We start from the raw sequence: 15533 nt of genomic DNA, 5'->3' as shown, positions 1-15533 counted from the left end.
AGGGATCGAACCCCTGTCCCCTGCATTGGCAGGCGGATTCTTATCCACTGCGCCACCAGGGAAGCCCTGTTACAGAACATTGAGTAGAGCTCCCTGTGCTATACAGTAGGTTCTTATTAGTTATCTATTTTATATATAGTAGTGTGTGTATGTTAATCCCAATCTCCTAATTTAGGGGATGGAGAGTTTAAATCTGAGTTGAGAAGGGGTGGCTGTGAGGTTGCTGAGGTGAGAAGCAGGGTTGGCTATACTGTGCCAGGTACGGATGTACCAGAGAGGAGTTACACTTTGATGTCATAGGAGGTAGGGGCTGCTGGCAGTTTTTGAGCAAGAAAAAAGTCACCTTGTATTTGTTCCTCAAACCCCAGTGAGTCCTGGGTGGCCTTCTCATTGCTCTGTTAGAATGAGCCTATCTGGGCCTTGGTTTCCGGTATGAATGGGGGAAGTAGCTCCAGGGCATTTCCCACAAGGCTCTTCCTAGGACCAGCCACTGTGGGACAATCTGGGGTGAACTTCAGGAAGAGCCAGGGTGGTCCCGGGAGAAAACTGTGGTGACAACTTGGGAGCAAGAAATAGGCCTTCCCACTCCCTTGATTTTGCTTTGCTTTTTCTAATGAAGTGTGATATTTGTGAGCTAATCCAGCCTTTTACCCACATGTGCCACCACAGGCTAGCTTCCTTTTACGAAATAGCAATTCCCGAACTGGAGTCTGCAATTAAGAAGAGGAGGCTTGAAGATAGCAAGTGAGGCGGGGACAAAACTAAGAGTATTGTTGTGGGAGAGAGAAGCCCCAGCTCGGGCCCTGACCTCCGTGGGCCTTGGCATCCCCATCTCTAAGTCAAGGGGGTGGGACCACGGACCGTGCGGATTTGGCTGGTGCCTCCCTACCTAATGGCCTCCCGGCCTCTGTATTGAAGCCTTTTCCCTTCAGCTGTTGCTCCAAGCTCTTATTGACCTGCTGGTTCCTGACCGCCTGTTTGAGCTGAGAAGTGGCCCTGGAACCAGCCGGCCTCTCAGAGCCTGTAGCCTTTTGCCAACTGCTGTCAACAGCAAACTGTGAGGCTTTCCCAGCCCCTGGGGGCGGGGGCAGGGGTTGGGGGGCAAGGGGCACCTGCAAATGCTGGAAAGAAGTTCCCTCGGTGCCCTTTTTGCCTCTCAAATCTACTTTTTTCTCTGTGGCCTTCGAAGGCTGCTAGGTGACCTGTGGCAGAGGCTCTCCCATTCCAGGAAGAAGCTACTGGAGATTTTTCACATCCTCCTGAACCAGATCTGCCTTCTCCCAGTCCTAGAAAGCAGGTAAACACTCGGGAGCCACTGCCCTACCCAGGTGGAAGAGCCCCCACCCCAAGCCCAGCAAAGGCGTTTCCCTCACTTCATCTTGTCCCTCCCCTGCTCCAGGGTTGCTGAGCAAAGATGGGAAACTGAGAAAAATGCCTCTTTCCTCCAACTGGCTGGAGGCCTGGCAGAGGGTGGGGTGAGCGGGCGAGGAAGGGAGCTGCAGATTGTCTGCATGGAATGAGCTCATCTTGCCTGTGTCCTGTTCCAGCTGTGACAACATTCAGGGCTTCATCGAAGAGTTCCTTCAGATCTTCAGCTCCTTGCTGCAGGAGAAGAGGTGAGCGTGTAGCTGAGTTGGGACAGGCCCGTGGCACTCCCACCAGCCCCAGGAGACCTTACGTAAAAGAGCCCCTGCCATGTGCTCACCACGGTCTAAGCTTCTGGCATTTGTGGTTGGGCAGCAGACACGGGGAGTGGCCCTCAGCAAACCAGCCCCTGTGGCTCCAGCCCTGTCTTCCCCGACACCCTCTCCCCCCACCCCCGCTGCGCTCTCTCTGGCAGGTTCCTCCGGGACTATGATGTGCTCTTCCCCGTGGCCGATGACATCAGCCTGTTGCAGCAGGCCTCGTCAGCCTTGTATCCTTCCACTGCAGCCCCTGGGATGGGCCTGACCTGACCGGGTCAGACCCACAGGGAGTGGAGGGACATTTGGCCCCAGAACACGTCTAGGCCAGCCTTCCCTAGATGCCCGCCGAGGCCCCGGCCCCAGTCTCTGGAGGAGATGACTGCTCTGATCCTTGGGGCAAATACAGCCCTACTTACCCTAGTCTTTGCTGAGCCTCTGGGCCTGTGTGACCAAGATGGACTCAGCCCTGCCCTTATGGACCTCACTGCAGGATGAGAGATGGATAATTAAATAGGCAGTTAGAGTGTCATATGGGAGAAATTCAGAGTCAGGGGAAACCAAGGAGGCCTTCAACCCAGTGGAGCTTGGGGTGGGGGTGTCACACGGAAGTGAAATCCAAGTTGAGAACAGCGCAAGGAAGAGGAGGTGGCCAAACCCAGGGGACAGCAGACAGAGCAGGCCTGTCTGAGGAGCCCACAGATGTTGTGTGCAGATTGCAGAGGGCTGAGGGGAAGGGGTCTAGCGGGAGGGGGTTTAGGCCATGGCAGCTGAGCTGGGGCCGAGCAGACCTGCATGGCCCAGGGATGGCCCTCACTGAGAAGTTTGGGGTCAGCCCTGCAAGTGCTGGGGAGCCATGGAAGGGTGTGAAGCAGAGGGTGACATTGTCAGTGTGAAGCAGAGGGTGACATTGTCAGTTTCATACTTTGGCTGGTGGGGGGTTGGGTTAGAAGTAGAGTGAGGGGATCTAGGGCAACTCCCCAGCATCTGGCTTGGCAATACCCAGGGTAGTGGAGAGGGAGGAGGGGCAGGAACGAGCAGGCCCAAGGACCATTTTGGTGACTGGGTAGGTTGCTCAGTCCTGTCTCAGGGACACCCTGTAGGCCCCCAGCCTTTGCAGAAAGCCTGCAACTGGTTCGACAGGAAGCCCAGTGGTAGTGTCCCCACTGGGCCCTCCTCCTGGGGGTCAGTGCAGAGGAGGAGCTGCTGGATTGTCCAAATGCCATGTTCCAGGATGCTCTGCTGCCAGCCCCTGGCCTTGTCTTTACCCAGAGCTTCTTTCTGCTGAGTGGCAGGTACTGGGTTTTCAGGCTAGTGTGGCTGTGGTCTGCCTGGCCCGTTTCCTCATGTAGCCCAGCTGCCCGTGATGCCCACTGGATGCAGCCCAGACAGCCCCTGGCCGAAGCCGTACAGTCAGATGCTGGGGATAGATTGAGAAACAATGCTGCCTCAGAGCTGCCCTCCCGAGAGACTCCTTAACACGTCCTCACAGGGACGAGACTCGGACCGCCTACATCCTCCAGGCAGTTGAGAGTGCATGGGAAGGGGTGGACCGAAGGAAAGCCACCAATGCCAAAGACCCACCGGTGGCTGAGAATCCTAACGGGGTCGTGGTGGCGGCGGAGGCGGTCAGCAGACCGTCATCGCTTCCCCAGAACTCGGAGGAAGAGGAGGTGTGTGACAAGAGCGGTGCTTCCCCTGCTCCCCAGCCCCTCCTGGCCCCATCGAGAGGTTTGGGCAGCGGGAAACCTCCCTTCTTTGTTCCTGCTCTCAGGGAAAAGGGTTTCTTTTGGAGTTGACAGTCTTGAGCTGCTGGTCAGCTCTGCGTTGCCTTTAGAGGGTTCTGAGCTGCGGGCGTGCTAGGCAGGGTGTGAGGAAGGCAAGTCGCTTAGCTGTCAAAGCCTCAGTTTCCCCTCCATAAGATGAAGCAATGGAGCTTTTTCCATGTGAAATCCTTGTTGGCACTCTCCTCTAAACAGAGTGGGAACCTCTGATCTAGTGCTTTCACTCCAGGCTTTTACAGAACTCACCATCGCCAAGTCTGTGGCCATACTGATTGGCCACTGAGCCCAGGACTCTTCCCTGAATGTCAGGCACCATGATGTGGGGATTAAGACCACACAGTCTCTGGGGTCAGGCAGCTCAAGGAAGTATCCTGGTTCTGTCACCCGCCAGCTGAATGGCCTTAGGCACGTCCCTCACATCAGCCTTGGTTTCTCACCTGTAAGGTGGGGACTGCCACTGTCCCTACCCACCTCCATGTGGCTGTGGGATGATGCTCAGAGCTGCTGTGTGGAGTGAGTGCTCTGAGCCTGGCTGGCCCTCAATGCTCCATTGACAGACGCTGCTGCTCTTCCTGTTAGACCCCAGGCCCCGTGACTGCTGTCCCAGGACCTTGGAGAATGACAGCCCCTTGTGCCTCCCCCCACACACCCCCTTTTCCCCGTTTGGCTTATTTCAGACATGGAGGAGTTTTACTGTTGTTTTTTTGATTTGTAAATTTCCTTAAAAGCCTAAAAAATTAAGCCACTTTGAGCTGTCTATGCACTGAATCCCCCTCATCGAGGTGGAGATAATCAAAGGAGAGCATCTCCACATAGTCAGGTCTGGTGGTTGCTGTTCCGCTCTGACATCAGTCATCAACCTGTCAGAGCAGGAAAAGGACTTGATTCATAGAAGCCATGGCCGTTTATGGAGAACCTAGTCCATGCCAGGCACAGTGCTCTGCGTTTTTTGTGCAAAAGCACACTGCCCCAAGTCACACAGCCAGAAGTAGCTCAGCTGGTAAATCGTAGAGCCCCCTTTCACTTAAGTGACTTGGCTCAGGTCCCTCGGCCAGGAGGGGCAGGGCTGGGACTCAAACCAGGTCCCCTGACTCGAGACCAGCACTGTTGGGGGCCGGTTGCCCTGTCACTAGCCCAACCTAGCCTTCCCCTACTTCACTCTGGCTCTTCCCACAGTGCTTGGGGGCAGCGGCTGCTCCAGGCCCCGCGGTGTGTGGCGTGGAACTGGACTCACTCATCTCTCAAGTGAAGGACCTGCTGCCAGACCTTGGCGAGGGCTTCATCCTGGCCTGCCTGGAGCACTACAGCTATGACCCGGAGCAGGTGATCAACAACATCCTGGAGGGGCGGCTGGCCCCTGCCCTCAGCCAGCTGGACCGCGGCCTAGACAGGTGGGAGAGACGGGTGGGAGGAAGCTCACGGCGTCCAGCCTGTCCCGGGACCCTTGTCAGGGGCCCTTCTTAGTTCCTCTGCCTCCCACGCCTCCTTCCCACGTGTCCCGGGACTCAGCTCGCTTGCTCTTCCCCACAGCAGAGTTTCCCAACCGTGGAAGCTAATGTCCTCTTTGAGGAAACAGAAACCTCAGGCCCAGGAGGTCCTCACATGCCCCCTGCAGGGCAGAGTGGGCACCGCTGGACTGCCCTGCTCCACCTCGTAGGAAGACCCATTAGAGCCACAGGGATGTGACCAAGGGGTCGAGAGCCTTCAGAGCTCTGATATTGCTGGCCTGCCCTGTCATTGCCACCTTCCCAGTAGATTCCTGAGGGAGGACAGCCAAAGCTTCTCACTTCCTTCACAACCACCCTTCTTTTTTTTTTTTTGGCTGCACCGCACGCCTTGTGGGATTTTAGTTCCCAACCAGGGATCGAACCTGGGCCCTCGGCAGTGAGAGCGCAGAGTCCTAACCACTGGACTGCCAGGGAATTCCCCCATACCCACCTTTCCTGAGTTGGGCCCACTGCTTCCCTGAAGGCCCCGGGAGGCAGAAGGAATGAGTGCAGGAATGGGTGTTTCTTCCATGAATAAATGTTGTTCATTGAATGAATGAATGAAGTTAGCTCTGCCTTTGGACAAGCTCCTCAGCCTCCATGTGTCCATTTTACAGGTGAGGGCACTTGAGGCAAAAAGAGCTTGAGTGACCTCTGACTATCTCATAGGGCTGTCGTGAGCAAAACCTGTGTGAATGGCGTGCAGGACCAAGGGACACTTTATATGAGGGGTGGCCGCCTACCCAGGCAGGGGCAGGATTGGACAGGATTGGGCAGGTTTTTAGGCTGTGTCCCAGATGTGGCTGTTGAAGGGGGGTGGAGTCTCTGACGGATAGGACATGATGGGGGGAGTGGGTGCAGGTAGGCATCCACTAGCAAGGACCCCTGAAATGGATTTCTGTGCTGCCCCCCAGACAGGTGAAGCCAGACCTGACTCCCCTGCTGGCATCTCGTCACAACATCTTCCAGAATGATGAGTTTGACGTGTTCAGCAGGGACTCAGTGGACCTGAGCCGGGTACACAAGGGCAGGAGGTGAGTTTGGTGGACCGTGGGGTTCCAGGGACCCCAACTCTGCAAGTGCAGAGAGAAAGCGAGAAACTCAGGGCCCCCATCTTGATGGAATTGGTCATGGAGCTTCAGCTCGGGGCTCCCCCATACCTGGCACCCATGTGCTCCCAGCAGCCGAGCTCAGGGTCTCTAATGATCCCGCTTTAGGCTCCAACTCTGCACACAGAGTTAGTGAGTCCTCCTTGTTGACAGCAAAAGGCCAGTGGGACCAAAACCAGCTCCTCTTCCCTTCTTTCATCTTTGGAGGTGTCCACCACTGAATCCCTGGGTGGGAGAGCTGGGCAGTGCTTCCCAGCAGCTGCTCCTTGACCTGAATTTTTCCATCTGATGACAAAATGAGCAAATGAAGGACCTGTCCTGAGTGAGCTTTTCAGAAGTGAATGTATTCCATTTTAAGGCCTTTCCACTTATGTTTGGTCTATGTCCTTCTTACTTTTTTGGCATTGAAAAGTCCATTCATGATTTATTCATTTATTCAACAAATATTTGCCTGGTGCTTCTAGGCTCTGGATTTATTAGGTGCTGGGGATGTGGTGGGGAGTGAAACAGGCAGGGCCCCTGCCCACGTGGAGTTTGCACTAATCAGCTTGGCAAACAAGCAACATGAAATTGCAGGTGAAAAAGATTCTCCAAGGTGGAGGTGCGCAGACTTCCAAGCCTCTAGTCGGGGCTTCAGTCCAGGCAGAAAGGCTCCTTGGAGAAAATGATGTGGGAATGACTGTGGAAGGACGAGGAAGGGTCAGTTGTGCAAAGGGGGCAGGAGAAGCTTTCCAAGCAGAGTGAACAGCAGGGGTGGTGGCCCTGAGGACGTGGGAGCATGGTGAGGGTCGCCTGAGCCGGTACATTATATGTTTTGGAAAGATCACCTGGCTTTGGAATGGAGACCCCTTGGAGGGGCTGAGAGTCAGCAGCCACAGGGCATGATGGAGAATGGCGGGATCAGACACCGTCAGCCCTGCACTAGACCCCCAGCGTTCTCCTGCATGGGGCTGCTTCACGGAATCCAGAAATCTAGGAACTGCTGGATGAGTCCAGCCCGCCCTCTCCCCCAACACATAGATGGAGGTGGTGAGGGTCAGAGAGGAGAGAGGACCTGCCCCATTCTTGGGATAGGAGCCTCAGTGCCAGAAGCTCAAGCTGTTCCCCATTCCCGGGGCTGTCCAACGCTAGAAGCATGGCTGACTGCTGGCCTGGGTACCCGGCACAGGGCAACTATAAAGCCATCTGGCTGGCTGGACAGGAAGCATTTGCAAACTGCTTAGTCACACACGTTGCAACATCCCCAGATCCCAAGCTGCCGATGTTCTCCTGTATCAGTGGCCACTGTTCCAGGCCAGAATGACCCAGCCATGGGGAGAGGGGCAGACGAGGAGGGCTGTACCCCTGCTCGAAGGAGCTCCCGGCTGCCTGGCAGAGAGACCAGGTAGCAAATGTTTACTGAGCTTGTTGTGCTGGGTAGCCTGGGCAGAGTCTCTGTTCATGTGTTCATTATTTATTTATTCATACAGAAAATATTTATTAAGTGATTCACTATCTCCAGATCCTGTGCTAGAGACACCAGGAGACAAGGTGAGCAAGGTGCCCAGGCCTCATCCTCAAAGGGCACAGAGACCGTGGGAAAGACTTAGGACATTAAACAGGCCGTGACAGAGTGGAGAGGTGCCAGGATGGGGCATGGAGGGACCTCAGTGGGGACCCCTGTCCTGATGTGGGCAGGGCAGTGGGGCTTAGGGCCTTGGCCCTGCCTTCACGGAGCATGTGAGAAATTAAGTAGCACAAGGCAGATCACCCTTGAGTTAAAATGTGTGTGTGTCATTAAACCGGATACGATATACTCAGTGGCTCAAGTAATAAGGAAATCTGTCCCCTTGCGTGACAGGCAGTTACAGGGTAGGGAAGTCTAGGCTTGGTTGACCTGTGGTGCAGCCACATCATCAAGGGTGCATCTTGCTCCCTCAGGGCCACTGGGTAACTGCACCTGTTTCAGCTGTGACGTCCAGAAATGACACAGCCAAGAGGAAGTCTGGACGAGGTCTTTCTGCATCTCTCTTAGAGGCCAGGAGACCTTTCCCAGAACTCCCCAGATTCCCCTCACATCTCACTGAGGAACTAGGTCACAGGGCTAAGGTCCAGGGCTCCCGGAAAAGGGGGAAGGGGGAGGACCTGAGCAAAATGAGGGTCTGATAGGAGTGGGGGTGAGGTAAAGGGGGGTTGTTGGGTAGACGCCAAGCACGTGTGCCACAGGTGTATAGTAGCTAAGGAAGGAGGCGGTGTGTGTAAGGTGGGGTCCCCTAACTCCTTTGGACTGGACAGTGGTGACCTGGAAGATAATAAGTGTTCTCTCTCAAATTAGTTCTATTGCCAAAAATGTCTGTGCACCCTGTGTGCCTCCTGGAGAGTCACAGGGCACATTAGTACATTAAAGGCTCTGACAAGGCCTGTAGTGAAAGAAATAGGATTCCCTTTGCTGAGCTCAGCAGGTGCCAGGTCCACTTCTGCTCATTGTCTGATTTCATGCTCACATCATCCCTGGGAGGCAGAACTAAGTCTTGGCAAGGATAAGGGGCCAGCCTGTGATCACACCACACAGGAAGTAGCCAAGCAGACTTGAGTCAGGAGGCCTGTGTTATGGCCCTGGCTCTGTTGGTAGAAGATGTGTGACCTTGGGAAGGTTACATTGCCTCTCTGGATCCCCTGATTCCTCACCTGGAAAAGGGGGGCTTTATTGCCTCTGCAGGCCCTCTAGAGGTTCAAAAGTGGGTGTCACCCCACTAAGGGCCAGTTTGAGTTGGGCCTTGAAGGATAGGCTAGAGGAAACAAGGATGGAAAAGGTGGCACATCTCAGGAGAGCCCACATGTTCCCTGGGCTTGTAGGAGGCCAAGCAAGCAACTTGTTCCAAATACGGCCTCCGAAGCTACTGCTGCTTGACTGATGTTCTGGCTCTCAGATGGATCATTTTTTTTTTAACATATTTATTGGAATATAATTGCTTTACAATGTTGTGTTAGTTGCTGCTGTATAACAAAGTGAATCAGCTCTATGTATACATATATCCCCATATCCCCACGCTCTTGCATCTCCCTCCCACCCTCCCTATCCCACCCCTCTAGGTGGTCACAAAGCACTGAGCTGATCTCCCCATGTGATACAGCTGCTTCCCACTAGCTATCTGTGTTACATTCAGTAGTGTATAGATGTCAGTGCTACTCTCTCACTTCGTCCCAGCTTACCCTTCCCCCTCCCCATGTCCTCAAGTCCATTCTCTACATCTGCATCTTTATTCCTGTCCCCCTAGGTTCATGAGAACCATTTTTTTTTTTAGATTCCATGTACATGTGTTAGCATACGGTATTTGTTTTTCTCTTTCTGACTTACTTCACTCTGTGTGACAGACTCCAGGTCCATCCATCTCACTACAGATAACTCACTTTCATTTCTTTTTATGGCTGAGTAATATTCCGTTGTATATATGTGCCACATCTTCTTTACCCATTCATCTGTCGATGGACACTTTGGTTGCTTCCATGTCCTGGCTATTGTAAATAGAGCTGCAATGAATATTGTGGTACATGACTCTTTTTGAATTATGGTTTTCTCAGGGTCTTTGCCTAGTAAGGGGTTGCTGGGTCGTATGGTAGTTCTATTTTTAGGTTTTTTGGGGGGCTTTTTTTGCGGTATGTGGGCCTCTCGCTGCTGTGGCCTCTCCCGTCACGGAGCACAGGCTCTGAATGTGCAGGTTCAGCGGCCATGGCTGACTGGCCCAGCCGCTCCACGGCATGTGGGATCCTCCCGGACTGGGGCACAAACCCGCGTCCCCTGCATCGGCAGGTGGACTCTCAACCACTGCGCCACCAGGGAAGCCCTATTTTTAGTTTTTTAAGGAACCTCCATACTCTTCTCCATAGTGGCTGTATCAATTTACATTCCCACCAACAGTGCAAGAGGGTTCCCTTTTCTCCACACCCTCTCCAGCATTTATTGTTTGTAGATTTTTTGATGATGGCCATTCTGACTGGTGTGAGGTGACACCTCATTGTGTTTTTGATTTGCATTTCTCTAATGATTAGTGTTGTTGAGCATCCTTTCATGTGTTTGTTGGCAATCTGTGTATACTCTTTGGAGAAATGTCTGTTTAGATCTTCTGCCCATTTTTGGATTGGGTTGTTTGTTTTTTTGATATTGGGCTGCATGAGTTGCTTGTGTATTTTGGAGATTAATCCTATGTCAATTGCTTCGTTTGCAAATATTTTCTCCCATTCTGAGGGTTGTCTTTTCGTCTTGTTTATGGTTTCCTTTGCTGTGCAAAAGCTCTTAAATTTCATTAGGTCCCATTTATTTATTTTTGTTTTTATTTCCATTTCTCTAAGAGGTGGGTCAAAAAGAATCTTGCTGTGATTTATGTCAAAGAGTGTTCTTCCTGTGTTTTCCTCTAAGAGTTTTATAGTGTCTGGCTTTACATTTAGGTCTTTAATCCATTTTGAGTTTATTTTTGTGTATAGTGTTAGGAAGTGTTCTAATTTCATTCTTTTACATGCAGCTGTCCAGTTTTCCCAGCACCACTTATTGAAGAGGCTGTCTTTTCTCCATTGTATATTCTTGCCTCCTTTATCAAAGATAAGGTGACCGTATGTGCATGGGTTTATCTCTGGCCTTTCTGTCCTGTTCCATTGATCTATATTTCTGTTTTGGTGCCAGTACCATACTGTCTTGATTACTGTAGCTTTGTAGTATAGTCTGAAGTCAGGAAGCCTGATTCCTCCTGCTCTCCCTGTTTTTCTTTCTCAAGTTTACTTTGGCTATTCGGGGTCAGATGGATATTTTCCTGGCTGGTTTTGCCCCTGATTTTCGTTTCCTTCTCTGGCTCCAAATGAGATCATGGGGCCAAAGCCACACCTTCTTGGATGGGGTACCCAGGGCACCAGGCTCCTCTGTCCTTACCTGTGTCCTCTCCTAGGACCCAGCTGGGGCAGGTGCAGTTTGCCAGGCTTCTCTGTGGTCCTGCTGGGAGCAACATAACCAGAGGGTGCACCGTGTGAAAGAACCTCCCTACTGCCGGGACTGGGGGCCAGGTAGACCAGGAGCTGTGAGATGTGGCAGAGAGAACAGTGACAGTTCTCATCCATCCTTGGTCCCCTGGCCCCGCTCAGGGCCTGGCGCCTAGCAGGCCCTCAGGAAACGTGTGTTGATTGAATGGGTGTGCTTCTGCCAGTGGCACCAACCACCTGAACATGCTTGGCCCCTTTCATTTCCTCTCTGCCTCTTTTCTCTCCAGCCCTCAATGTGGCAAAGAGAGCCAGGTAAGGGCCGAGGCCACAGTCACACACCCCCTTTCCTGACATGAGCTGAAAGATTCCTGTGGACCAAGATTTTTCCCTGGTCCAGACAAACGTCTCTGCACCATAGAGCCTCCATTACCCCTTCTCCAGCGCCCCCGCTAGGCCCCCTGCACCCCAGTTCATTTCTCCTTTCCTTGTGTTTCCAGGACATGCTTGCCTTCATCTAGCACACTTCTGCTCTTTGCCACTAGACTGAGCTCCTTAAGGGCAAACCCAGATCTTACGCTTTTCTGAATCTCTCCCTAACCCAGCTTTAGCACCCTGCCCAGCATATAGTAGGCCCTTTATAAAAACTGTTGAAGGAAGCAAATCCTAACCCGCCATGCTGGGGGCTGCAGTCCTGACCTGCACCAGGCTCCCAGACCAGACACAGCCCGCCAGACTCAGGCGCCTGCCCCTCCCTGCACCAAAAGCCAGTTAATAGAAGATTTTTATGAATGCTACGGACTTTGTGTCTCTTCTTTTTTTCCCCCTTACCCTTGATACATTCCAGAGGCCCGATTTCACAGCTAAGCTGGATTTTCTTTCCTGGCATCTCATATTGATTTCCCCTGCAGGGCTAGAAACTACATTCCACAGGCCTATGTGTCTGACAAACCAGGTTTTTCTACAGATTTGCAAAACCCGGAGTCAAGAGGCCTGAGTCCCCACTATGGCTGTGCTACAGCTCACTGTGTTCCCAAACACGTCTCTCCCCTTCCTTCCCCTGCACCCGACTTTCCTCCCCTGTGATATGACAGGAGTTAAACTTTCAGACTTTTTCTTGCCATGCAATCTGACATGGAAGATTGAACTGCAGGACGGATGAGACCCTGTGCTAAAGCGGGGGTGAAAGTGAGAGACCGGGACCCCTCCTCGCCCCTCACACCCTGAGGCCGCCTAGGGCTCCCCTGAGCTCACTAAGAAAGTAACATGTGGCCTTGCTCTTTCTTCAGTTTGTGTTTGTTTTAAAAGATTTGGATAACCCCAGGCCCCTCCTTGGAGTAACCAGGCATTTGGCAGGGGGCTTACTAGCCCTCTCTCTGTGCATTTACGTGCATAGATAGGTATGTGCCCACAGGAGGAGATAGTTGTTCTGGTTTGCCTTCTGCTTTTTATACAGATGGGATCATACTGTGCGTTTTTCTCTGCTTGCTTTTTTCCTGGAGAATGTCTTAGATTTCTTTCTCCATCAGCACAAATAGATCACCGTCATTCTTGAGAGCTGCTGCCCAGCATTCTGTGGCACAGAGAGAGCACAGGTCCTTTGGCCGTTTCACCCGTGATGGACATGAGTTGCTCTCTGTTTTTCACTGTTAAAAACGATGCTGAAAAGAAAATCCCCAATCAGACCTCTGTGCGCACATGGCCAGTGTTGCTCCAGGGTGGACGCCTTGAAAGGGAGTCTCCCAGCTGAAGGGGGGGCATTTTTTCCACTTTAACAGCTGCTCCTGGGGTGCCCTTTAGAGTGGCTGGACCCAGTCACATGGGCACCAGCAGCGGTGAGCCCCACGCCCCCACCAGTGCTTGATCTCGGTTTGTGGCGGCCTGAGGCGGGGAGAAGTAAGCCATGGAAGCTGCAGCCCCTTCCCATGCCTTCAAAGCCTAATGGTTTTCCTTTGTGTCTCCTTGCTGTTCCCTCTCGGTGCCAGGAAGGAGGAGAGCGCGCGGAGCCTGCTGAACGACAAGCGGGAGGTGGTAGCGCAGCGGCGGCGCTACGAGCAGTACAGCGTGGTGGCAGAGGAGGTAGGCATCCCCAGGCCACCGGCCGTGCTGCGGGGGGAGACCGGCCAGCCCCGGGCCCCTCGGACCCACACTTCTGCCGTCTCAGGTGCCAGTGCAGCCGGGGGAGGACTCGCCTTACCGCAGTGACGACTACGAGGATGAGTATGATGACACATATGATGGCAACCAGGTGGGCGCCAACGACGCAGACTCTGATGATGAGCTCATCACCCGCAGGTGAGGCTGTCAAATTCCAGGGGCAGAGTGGCCTCCCGCAGCCTCTTGTTTATACAGATGTGGGAGCCAGGGCCCAGGTCACGTGAGCAAGTCAGTGGCAGAACCAGGGCCCAAACCCAGGCTTCCTGACTTCTAGTCCAGTGCTCCCTCCACCCCAGCCACCCCCTTGGCCGGTTGGTCCAACCTACCCTGAGTGAGGCAGCATTTATTGGGTCTCATGCAGGAGTTTTACATTTTTCTTCCTAATTGCAGAAAACTTTTCCCAATGGGATCTTATGGAGATTCCCCAATTCCCCGGTGAAAGCAGAGCTGCCCTGACTAGAGAGAACTGGAGACCCCCACAGCCCCAGCTCAGGCTCCCCAAAGCCCCCACATCAGACCCTGGTACCCACACAGAATCCAGGGGCTGGAGCAAAGCTGGCTTCAAAAGCACTTTGGTTTTTCCCAGCCTCCTGAGCCCTTCCCCGTCCTGGCAGCCCCTCTCACCCAGTGGGGTTCCCTCCTCCCTGAGGCTCACTCTCCAGGTTTAGTCTAGTCTTTGATCTTGCTTTCTCTCTAAACCCTCAGGCCCTTCACCATCCCTCAGGTGCTGAGAACCAAAGTGCCCAGAGAAGGGCAGGAGGACGAGGAGGAGGAGGAGGAGGAGGCTGAGGACGAGGCCCCCAAGGTACCTCCTTGGCGGGTGGCAGGTGAAGGGGAGGGTACACTTCTGAGAGGTGAATCGGGATCTGTGCCCCGCTTCTCTGAACCTGGCCTTGAGGCGGCTCCAGCATTACTGCCCGGGAGGGTGGGGGTCCCTCTGAGCCCGGGATGTCTGCTTGGAGAACTGCTAGCTTAGAACCCGCCTCTGCTGCCCAGTGAGGGCCCAGGGGATGGATTAGAGGCCGGGCCTTCGAGCTGCTGGGTTCATTAGGCCTGGGGCCCAGGAGAGGGACAGCTGTTGGCCTCTGTGCCCAGGTTGGTAATTCTTGAAATCAGAGAGGCGTTAGAGCCCAAGGGCCCTTTGGAGGTCATCTGGGATGATGGGTTTGAAAATTCAGTTTTTTAGCCGCTAAACTTTTTCTTCAAGTGAAATCTTAACTAGAGCCTCATATAAAATAGATAAGAGCAGCGCTGCTCAGGTTGAATGGGGCAGCAGCCTGGGACCCTTGGATCCCCCGCCATGTCCTCCCACCAGGGTGACAAATTCAGACGTGTCTGGGGCCAGGCCACCAACGTAAATGAGTAGCGGGCCCTGATGGAAACTGAGGGGGGGACACACATGCCCTGCCCAGGGGCTCCTCAGCACTGTGGAGGCCCGGACCCTCCAGGGCTTTCCCTTCTTCCAGGGAAGGGATCAGCCTGAATTTTTATGTCAAATCCTGAAGTTTTCAAAAGTTAGTAATTCCCCTTGTTTTGTTGTTGTTTTTGTGAAACAGCCCGGGCCCCCAAAGCCTGTCTGTGGTCCTTGGGTCCCGCTTTCTCCCGCTAGTCCAGTCTCTCCCCACCTTGGCACAGGGCGGGCGCTCCCACAGCCCATTGCTTGTGCCGCCAGCGGGGAGAGGAGTCAGCTTCCAGGGCGCTCTCTTGGGTTTCCAGGCCCCGTGTGGTCTCTCATGGTGGCCATCCTGGCCTTCCCCCACTGCTCCCACCTGTCATCATCATGCTTCTGCTATGATGGAGCCATCTTTAGCTGCCTCTCTTCCGGAAATTGGTGGGAGGGTCAGAGGAGGGGCTTCTGGTGGAAACCTTGGACCATAGCAAGCCAGCTGCATTCTGGGGCATTGCCCAGCCGCACTGTGGCTTAGCCCCACTCTTGGCATGGGGGTGTCACCAGGATTGGGCCAGGTGCAGCCTCACCTCAGCTTAGGGAAATAGAGCAGCTCATGATTCTTTTCTCCCCTCCCCTCCACAGCCTGACCATTTTGTGCAGGACCCTGCAGTGCTACGGGAAAAAGCAGAAGCCAGGCGCATGGCCTTCCTGGCCAGGAAGGGGTGAGCATTTAAGAGGCTGTGTTGGTGGGAGGGGGAAGCCCAGCCAACCACACAGGAAGCCCACACACAAACCCCAAGTGCTTTACATGTGGTAATTTAGTTCTGGCAACAGACCTATGAAGTAGCTACTATTACCATTATCCCCGTTTTACAGATGAGGAAACTGAGGCCCAGACATGTTAAGTAACCCGCCAAAGGTCACACAGCTAGTAGGTGGTGGAGCAGAGATTGAGTCCAGGTGGCCTATCTCTGGGGTCC

The 15533-nt window shown here is 53.6% G+C and overlaps 1 protein-coding gene across 5 annotated transcripts in view; it reads left to right on the top strand.

The window, feature by feature from the left end:
- ASCC2 (activating signal cointegrator 1 complex subunit 2) overlaps positions 1-15533 on the top strand; it is a 41578-nt gene that overhangs the window by 21999 nt on the left and 4046 nt on the right. For 2 of the 5 annotated variants that reach the window (XM_022550727.2, XM_022550729.2), the window contains 11 exons: positions 670-744; positions 1190-1297; positions 1548-1616; positions 1841-1915; positions 3175-3355; positions 4643-4857; positions 5868-5987; positions 12992-13085; positions 13171-13301; positions 13869-13968; positions 15196-15275. In XM_022550727.2, coding sequence (XP_022406435.1) covers positions 670-744; positions 1190-1297; positions 1548-1616; positions 1841-1915; positions 3175-3355; positions 4643-4857; positions 5868-5987; positions 12992-13085; positions 13171-13301; positions 13869-13968; positions 15196-15275 — 1248 coding nt within the window. Of the gene's footprint in view, positions 1-669; positions 745-1189; positions 1298-1547; positions 1617-1840; positions 1916-3174; positions 3356-4642; positions 4858-5867; positions 5988-7531; positions 7593-12991; positions 13086-13170; positions 13302-13868; positions 13969-15195; positions 15276-15533 lie in introns of those variants that run through there. The other 3 variants (XM_089894666.1, XM_089894665.1, XR_016387543.1) reach the window with 2 other exon arrangements.

Source organism: Delphinapterus leucas, chromosome 14 (assembly GCF_059928025.1).
Source record: "Delphinapterus leucas isolate spDelLeu-1000000601 "Yukka" chromosome 14, BTC_Dleu_Yukka2, whole genome shotgun sequence".
Taxonomy (NCBI): Eukaryota; Metazoa; Chordata; class Mammalia; order Artiodactyla; family Monodontidae; genus Delphinapterus; species Delphinapterus leucas.
Note: the sequence above shows the minus strand (reverse complement) of the source record. Positions and strands in the feature narration are given on the sequence as shown.